Genomic DNA, 9,183 nt, shown 5'->3' with positions numbered 1-9,183 from the left:
TGCCGGGCAGACGCTCACGTCGTGTTTCCCTTTGTTTTCCATAGAAACAGTCTTATCCTTAAGGGCTTTACTCATTTTCGCACGAGATTCCAGATAACTTGACATAGTCCTTGGTGCCTAGGAGAGTTGTCAAGTTGGGTCGTGCATTTTCGGAGTAAGGATTGCAATAAAGTATCTGGAGAAAACAGGAAACTGTTTTAAGAAACCAGAAGTCACCGAATCTCTGCCCATATATCCTTTTTAAAACCAAAGGAATGATTTGCCACCATTTGTTTTTCATTTTTACTTTTTTTATTTTTTAAGGAGACCAAAGGCAATTAATATTTTCACTTCTCTACTAACATGAGTGATTGGGATTAAGGATTTTCTATTTGGCAGTGAACTTCAGTAGAGTTGGGTACAAATTACCTAAGAGAGGGGCCAGCAGATGGCATAATGGTTAAGTTGCTGGACTCCCACCTGGTGGACTGCGGTTCAGGTCCTGGACCCAGTGGCCTAAAACTCATCCTGGGCACATGTGCATGTGTGCCCAAAATCTGGAGAGGAAGCGACTGTGGAGTAGCCATCTCCCCTGGGGGGTGATTTCTCACCCTCTCTCTGGGGGATGCACCTGCCCTATAGCAGAAATCTCTCTTAAATATTACGTAAGGGAAATCCAAAAGTAAGAGGTAAATGGAAGGAGAGACTTAGATTTAGGGAGCTCAGAGATCAACTCTTCTAGTTTTATAGGTGACAGTTTTATGGGTGACGACAGCTTTAAAAGAACAGACAACTGACTTGTAGCACACTGGTTTGAGAGTTGGGTCTCCTGATTTCTAGTCTACCTTTTCCTCTTAAACCTTCAGGTATCTTCAGATAAAGCAAATTTCTTTACTATTTGGCAGTAGTCAGCAAAACTTTGAAATGTGTCTTATTGAAAATCTCTGAAGAAATTTTTTTGATTTTTGACATCAGCTTCATGTTTGCATGTTTGTTGGAGGGATTAGAGCAGCTAGAGAACACTTGTAAGGCATGTTTTTTGTTTCTGAGGGGTTTAAGTAGGCCGTGATAGAAAATGTAGTCTTTAGAGAGCCATCGTCCATTCCCGTTTCATTAATCGACAGAATGGTAGCCCAAAGCAGTCACTGTCACCAACTGACGTAGGGCTTAGTGAAAAGTGACATACTCTAAGTGAATTTCCTGCTGCCAATAGTCATTACTTTAACAGTTCCTGATTTTAAATCATTCATGACATTTTATGTGTTCCTCTCATCCCTCCAGATTACAGGACCAGATAATAAAGGAATTTATAAGGGAGACCGAGAATCCAGTGGGAAATACACATTTGCTGCTCACATGGACGGAACGTATAAGTTTTGTTTTAGTAACAGGATGTCTACCATGACTCCAAAGATAGTGATGTTCACTATTGATATTGGGGAGGCTCCCAAAGGACAAGACATGGAAACAGAAGGTGAGATGAACTTTCATTCAGATCACATTCCTAGAGCTGATTTTAATTTTATGTACTTGTATGCATCTGAGTGGAGTACTTATGTTGTTTAATTTCTTATTCTAGATTCCTGCACTGTCCTTAAAACCAGAACTTTTCATGAATTACACTTATTAAAGCAGAGCTTCTAATTAGCTAAAGTTTCTGAAAGTTAATGTTTATTTTCTCTTTCGGTAGGCTTGCCCCTTCTGGCAACTTTTCCCAGTCACTTTTGTGTTCTTGTAAGCATCTAGCTTTCAGGTCTTTGGTTGGTTGTTTATCTTGTTACATATACCTTTATTTGCTCATTTACATTGGACTACTTCAGCTAAATTTTTTGTATGTGTTTTTGTGTTTATATCTTATACTTCTTTTAGGTGGTGGAGATACTTGGGATGGTATGTGGATTGCTTTTTGACAGCATCCTGTATTTTTGCAGCTTTTTGTTTGCTAATGCCTAATTTCTGCTTTGCTTTTTTCTAATCTCAGTTTGTTGGCATGAGAATGGTTTTTCTTTTTTTTTTTTTTTTGTTTAAATTATAACGAGGTTATGTTTTTGCTTTTTCATTTGGTTGATAGGAGATACGGGTTAGGCTGTTTTAAATTGCTATTATTGAGAACACAGTGATTATCATTTGAGTAGTAATCTCTCTGTTTCTTTAGAATGAATGCTGAAGGATGGGAAGACTTGACTAGAACTGGAAAAATTAAAGATGACTGATGGCAGATGATGCTTTTGCTTCTGTAGAAAGTATTTTGTAGGCTTGCTTTACTTAAGTTTCTTTTCTTTTTTTCTGGAGAGGTTTTTGCTATAGGGTGCTTGTGCTCACCAGAAGGAGAGAGACAGACGGAAAGCGAGAAATCACCCCCCGGGGGGATGGCCACGCCGCAATCCCTTTTCCTCCATTCTCCTCTTGGGATCTTGGGCACGCACACACGTGTGCCCAGTATGAGTCTCAGCCACTGGGTCCGGGACTCGAACTGCGGTCAGCTACATGGGAGTCCAGCGACATAGCCATTACGCCAACTGCTGGTCCCTACTTTCCTCAAGTTTCTAACGGGAAGCTTGGTTGGCTGTTAGTGTAGTGTAGCGCATGTGCAGGTGTGATGAGAACCTCGTCAGGCCTTATGCTGCAGTTAGCCCGTTTACTGCTCAACTGGTCAGCAACAAACCCTGCTGCTTCTCGATAAATTGCTTAAAAGGAGCATCTCTCTCCCCCTCAGTGCATGCCAGGGTTTTGGGAAGCTAGCAGTTGTTTGACACGGTCCACAGGGTTAGTACAATAGCATTCGTCCCAGGTGTGGAGCCCTAAGGGGACACTGGCATCGTAAAGAAGAGGAAGTGTTCTGGTGGCATTCAAAATCTGTACAATTTAGGGAATCTTACCCCTTAGCAGTTCAGATTCCTGGGCTCATTTTTCGGGGCCGTTTTCAGTCCCTGACTAATTTTCAAGGAGAATTAGGAGTTTTGAAGACCTTTATGCTTATTTGTGTTCTGGAAATTGTTTCTGTTTAAATAGTTAGAAAGTGTTGGCTGGTGAATGTGAATGTTGAACTTCTTAAATAATTCCGTACCACAGTATCTGAAATTCTTGCTTTTGCTTTTTTTATTAAAGAATTATTTTATTTAACTTTATTTTAATTTGACCAGAGAGGGACAGAGTGAGGGAAGGGGGGGGTGAGAAAGCAAGCCGTCAAGTCTGGGACTCGAACTGTGGGAGTCCAGAGCCCTTAACCATCTCGCCATCTGCCAGCCCCTCTTACTTTTGCTTTTCGATGTCAGTGAATGGCCGGTTCCTCCAAAGCAGTAGTTCTCAAGTGGCGGTGACCTTCGCCCTCAATTGGGAATGTGGCAGTATCTGGTGATACTTTTGATCCTCAAGACTCGGTGGGTAGCTGCCATTGGCACCTAAGGGCTGGGAGTCATGGATGTCGCTTAATACCCTTCAGCGCCTCAGGAAGTTCTCCAGGACAAAAGGGGCAGCACCTGGTCTGAGGTGTCAGCAGCGCAGTGCCACTCCTGAGAAGCCCTGCTCTGTTCATGCAGTGCTCCGGCTCCCAGAGTGCGCTGCTCAGGGCTGACTGGAGTTTCCAGCTAGTTCCCTTAGTTGGTAGGGGCCCTTGGCTCTCTGAAGAAATTTAGGATTATCCCAGATGAGGCCCAGTCTTGGGCAGGGATGAAGAGACTCCGACTTCCCCCTCCGAGGAATCTTCCCTTGTGTTCTCTCCTGCCTGCCTGTTCATCGTCTAGCGCTGCCCAGAAAGCATATGCTTAATCTTTAGAGCGGTACAACTTACTCCTTACCACGGATCACTTTTGGTTTTTGGTTAAAAAGTAGGTACCTGGCTGCAAGCCTTGTGCTCAGAGCTCCTCTCTACTGACAAAGCCTGCCGTTCTCCACTGTCTTGAAAGCATTGTTTTGACTGTCACAAAACAACTTTTGAGTTGGTGTGGATTTTCCCAAGGCTCATTTTTTTTCTGCTTAACTTTTAGAGATTAGAAGCCTGTTTTGGCGCTGTTCCTAAGTTAACATTAGAATTATATGATTCTCTTTTTTTTTGTTTTGCTATAGAGCATGTGTATTTGCTGGAAAGACAGAGACAGAAGAGAAGAAATCACCCCCTAGGGGGATGGCTACTCTGCAATCCTTTCTTCTCCATTTTCCTCTTGGGATTTTAGGCACACATACCCGCACCTGGGGTGTTTTAAGCCACTGGGTCTGGGACTTGAACCATGGCTGACTATGTGGGAGTCTAGTGACATAACCATTACGCCATCTGCTGGCCCCCGATTTCCATGATTTTTAAGAGCACATTTTGTTTTTAGTTTAAATACTAGTAGATTATAGATGTTTAAAAAATACGTATTTTCCACTCCCTGTTTCTTTCTCAGTCTCCTACTTGGTTAATAGTGCAGTGACCTTCACGGAACAGCAAGTTTGTTAGAAGCAACCTCTTAGGGTAACGGTTGCCCTGTAGTTAGTGAGCCTTACGTACTATGTTTCTTCCTGTGAAAGGGGTTTCCCACTAGAAATGGGCTTTGGTCCAAAGTAATGCCTGTGCCATTTCTAAAAGTAGTTTCTTTTTTATGGCTTCTCTAAGGAATATTTTTAGTAAGTATTTTTCAAAAAGTGATTGCCAAATGTGTGCTAACATTTTTTCAAACCCTGTAGCTCATCAGAACAAGCTAGAAGAAATGATCAATGAGCTAGCAGTGGCGATGACCGCCGTGAAGCACGAACAGGAGTACATGGAAGTCCGGGAGAGGATACACAGAGCCAGTAAGTTCACGCTCGAGCTCCGCCACGTGGGCTGCTGGTGGAGGAGCTTTTCCCAGCAGCTCGCTTGTGTTTTCCATTTGGAAATTTGCATAGGTACCAGGCTGAAGCATCGACTTAAAAACCGTGAAAGGTGTTTTGAGTTTTCATGTTTGTAGCACTTTGTACTAAATGAGTTTATTATTAGGACAGTCATTCTAAACCAAAAACTGCTATTAAGATTCAAAGTAGGGGGACTAGCAGGTGGTGTGGTGGTTAAGGCTGTGGACATTTCCGCATGGCCGACCATGGTTTGAGTCCCGGACCTGGTGGCTTGCTTTCTCACTTTCCTTCTCTCTCTGTCTCTCTCTGGTCAAATTAAAATAAGTGAATGAATCAACAAAATAAAATAAATAATTCTTTTTTTTAAAAAAGATTGAAAGTAGGGCCAGCAATGGTGTGGTCAAGGACACTGGACCCCTGAGTCCTGGGCCTGGCGGCTCGCTCTCTCGCTCGCTCGCTCTCTCTCTCTCTCTCTCGTGCGCTCTGTCCTTCTCTGATCAAATTAAAAAAAAAAAGTTAAAAAGATTCTAAATAAATTTTTTCTTTCTTTTTATTTTTAAAGGTATGGTCAGCTGAGGAATAAGCTAATTGTTTTCTTTTTAAAATTTTTCTAAGATTTATTTATTTAATTTTATTTATTCATTCATTTATTTAAATTTGATCTGAGAGAGACCGGGTTGGGGGAGAGAGTGAGAAAGAGAAAGCAAGCCATCAGGTCTGGGATGCAAACCGTGGTCAGCCATGTGGGAGTGTCCAGCACCTTCACCACCATGCCACCTGCTGGTCTCCAATAGTTTTCTTTTGCCTTTTCCTCTTTTAAAAGATTTATTTATTTATTTAATTCCATTTGTTACTATTTTTTAACTTAACCAGAGAGAGTCAGAGAAAGAAAGGAAAAGAGAGAAAGCAAGCTGCCACGTCCGGTCTTGAACCGTGGTTGGCCAGCGCCTTAACCACCACACCACCTAGAGTCCAGATAGCTTATACCTTGGCAGGGTCCCATGCACAGCAATGGGCTGGAGAAGCCCACTTTCTTTTGGGGGATGTAGTAGGGTGTGAGTCCGGGGGTTGTCTGCACACTCTGCTCTTCCCTCACCTCACGGTTTCTTCTCGCTTCCAGTCGTAATGCCCTCGGTCTCTGGGATCACTGCCTTTTCTCCCTCACCTTTAGGGACCCTCTGTTGGTCACTGTGCTCCCAGATCGGGGCTGGCCCATCTAGAGTGCGAAGGCACTGAACTAAGTCCAAGAGCGTCCCTGCTTGTACTTCCCACTGGTTCATGCCCAGGGGCTTTAAAGGCTCGGGAGTCCTTGAGAGCACAGCAGCCAGGAGTACCACATGTCTGTATTTTACTTTTTATTTATTTTCTTAAAGAATGATTTATTTATTGTTTTTAATAATAAGGTCTTGGGCACGCACACGAGTCCGGCGTGAGTTTCCAGCCTCTGGGTCTTGGACTCGATGATGTTCAGCCAGGTGGGAGTCCAGCGATGTAACCATGAACACCATCTGCTGGTCCTACAACTTGTTTTTTTTTTTTTTTTTTTTTTTTAGAAATAAGAATTTTGGGAGACCAGCAGATGGCGTAGTGTTCATGTCACTGGACTCATAGTCAACTGCCGTTCAAGTCCTAGACGCGGTGGCTTAAAACTGAACGCCAGGTGCATGTGCATGCATATCCAAAATCCTGAGAGAGGAATGGAGGAGAATTGCGGCGTGGTCATCCTCCACCACCCCCAGGGGTGATTTTTCTGTTTTCTGTCTTTCTGGCGTGCGCACGTGCCTTATAGGAAAAAAATCTCTTTTTTAAAAAAAAAAAAAAAAGAATTTTCAAGCCAGGTGGCGGTGTGATAGTTAAGGCCTCTGGATCCCACGTGGCCAGCTGCGTAGTTCAAATATTGGACCTGGTGCCTTAACACATCTGGCATTGCGTGTGTGCCCCAAATCCTGAGTCGAGAATGGAGGAAAAGGGATTGCAGGGTGCTTTCTCCCTTTGTTCCCTGTCTTTCTCCAGTGAGTACATGTGCCCTGTAGCAAATTTTTAAAAAATCATTTTTTTGATATAAGTGAGTAAAGCTGTGATTTTATATCATATTTTTCTTGTAGTCACATTAAAAATTTTTTTGCTGTGGGACATGTGTGCTCATGAGAGAGAGGTAAGAGAGAGAGGGGAGGTGAGAAAGCATCCCTGGGAGATGCCATGCCGGTCCCTTCTCCATTCTCTCAGGACTTTGGGCATGCTCGTATGCACGCCTGGTATGTTCTTCGAGCTGATAAGTCCGAGACTTGAACTCTTCAGTCAACCACGTGGGGACCCATCATGCCGTCAGTTTAAGGAAAGCATTTTTCTGTGCCCTAAAATATCTTCTTTTTTTTTTTTTTTTTAAGGTTTTTGTCATAGGGTGTGTGTACTCACCAGAGAAAAACAGAGAGAGACATGAGAAGGAAAGTGAGAGATTACCCCTGGGGGGTGGCCAGTGGAAATCCCTCTCCATCCTCCTGGCGTTTGGACAGGCACGGACATGCACTCAGCATGATTTTCAAGCTGCCAGGTCTGGGACTCGAATTGCAGTCGACCATCTGGGAGTCCTCTGCCTTGACCACTACACTACCTGCTGGCCCCTCTAAAGTATCTTTTTTTTTTTTTTTTTGAGAGGTTTTTCACTATAGGGCGCGTGCGCTCGCCAGACAGACAGAGAGAGACAGAGAGACAGAAAGCGAGAAATCACCCCCCAGGGGGTATGGCCACGCCACAATCCCTTCTCCTCCATTCTCCTCTTGGGATCTTGGGCACGCCCGCACACGTGCCCGGCGTGGGTTTTAAGCCACCGGGTCCGGGACGCGAACCGCGGTCGACTACGTGGGAGTCCAGCGACATAGCCATTACGCTAACTGCTGGTTCCCTCTCTAAAGTATCTTTGATTGGTCATTTAACATTTTGAAATACTTATTTAATCATTCCTTCTTCAGACAGAATCTGTTGTTTTTTTTGTTTTTTTTAAAAGAATTATGTTATCTATCTTTATTTACTTATTTTAATTTGACCAGAGAAGGACAGAGTGAGGGAAAGCAAGAGAGAGGGAGAGTGAGAAAGCAAGCCACCTAATTCAGGACTCAAAGTACAGTTGGCCGTGTGGGAACTCAGCGCCCTTAACCACCACACCACCTGCCGGCCCCGTTCAGACAGAATCTTAAAATGATAGGCGCTCAGAGTTGGGCTAGAAATTGGTTACTAAGTTTTCAGTAGAAGTAAACCTCACGTCATAGAAATAGTAAAATTTCATTGGTTTTGTGTTTTTTGGTGTGCTAACTGCTGGTCCCTCTAGTACTTACTTTTAAAATTTGCTATAGGGAACATGCGCTCCTGGGGAGAGACAGAGAAGGAAACTGAAAAAGCACCCCCAGGTGTCATTCGGGGAGATATCCATGCTGCCATCTCTTCTCCATTCTCTTGGGATTTGGGGCATGCAGGTCCATGTGCCGAGTGTTTTTTAGACTTGGTTCTGGTCCTTGAACTGTGTAGTCAGCTGTGTGGGATCCAGCTGCCTCAGCTGCTGTGCCACCGAATGGCTGTGTTTTCTTTTCTTTTTTTGGGCGGGGGAGAGGTTTTTGCTATAAGGCGTGTGCGCTTGCCAGAAAGAGAGAGAGAGACAGAGCCAGAAAGTGAGAAATCACCCCCAGCGGGTATGACTGTGCCTTTACTCCATTCTCCTCTTGGAATCTTGGGCACGCAGGGCCTGGCATCAATTTACGCCACCGGGTCTGGGACTCGAACCGTGGTTGACTACGTGCGAGCCCAGTGACATGGCCATTACGCCAACTGCTGGTCTCATTGTTATATTTCTAATTACATTAATTAAAAAATACTGGCTATTTGTAGAAAAACTGCATTTTAAAAATAATTATGTATTTTATTATCTTTTTTTTGAGAGGTTTTTGCTATAGGGTGCATATGCTCACCAGAAAGACAGAGAGACAGAGAGCAAGAAATCACCCCCCAGGGGGATGGCCATGCCACAATTCCTTCTCCTCCATTCTGCACTTGGGATCTTAGGCACACACACACACGCGCCTGGTGTGAGTTTAAGCCACCGGATCTGGGACCTGAACTGCAGTCGACTACATGGGAGTCCAGCGACATAGCCTGTATGCCAATTGCTGGTCCCTATTTTCATTTTTTAATCTGACCAGAGGTGGGGGCGGAGAGAGAAAGGGAGAAAGCAAGCCGCTAGATCCAGGACTCAAACTATGTTCGACCATGTGGTAGTCCAGTGTGCTAACCACCATACCACCTGCAGATCTCCAGCTTAGTAGTTTTTTTTTTTTTTTTTTAAATTATTTATTTTTTTTTTTTTTTTATTCATTTTTTTTTATTAGTTTGATCAGAGAGGGA

At 43.8% G+C, this 9,183-nt stretch overlaps 1 protein-coding gene across 1 annotated transcript in view; it reads left to right on the top strand.

The window, feature by feature from the left end:
- Positions 1-9,183, top strand: part of TMED2 (transmembrane p24 trafficking protein 2) — a 23,340-nt gene that overhangs the window by 3,914 nt on the left and 10,243 nt on the right. Inside the window, exons 3-5 of the mRNA XM_027772162.1 lie at positions 1,261-1,453; positions 1,849-1,869; positions 4,645-4,752. Coding sequence (XP_027627963.1) covers positions 1,261-1,453; positions 1,849-1,869; positions 4,645-4,752 — 322 coding nt within the window. The remainder of the gene's footprint in view (positions 1-1,260; positions 1,454-1,848; positions 1,870-4,644; positions 4,753-9,183) is intronic.

The sequence above is a fragment of the Tupaia chinensis genome, unplaced genomic scaffold (assembly GCF_000334495.1).
Source record: "Tupaia chinensis unplaced genomic scaffold, TupChi_1.0 Scaffold000258_1, whole genome shotgun sequence".
In the NCBI taxonomy this organism is placed as follows: domain Eukaryota; kingdom Metazoa; phylum Chordata; class Mammalia; order Scandentia; family Tupaiidae; genus Tupaia; species Tupaia belangeri.
The sequence above is the reverse complement of the archived record's forward strand: the minus strand, read 5'-3'. Positions and strand labels throughout refer to the sequence as shown.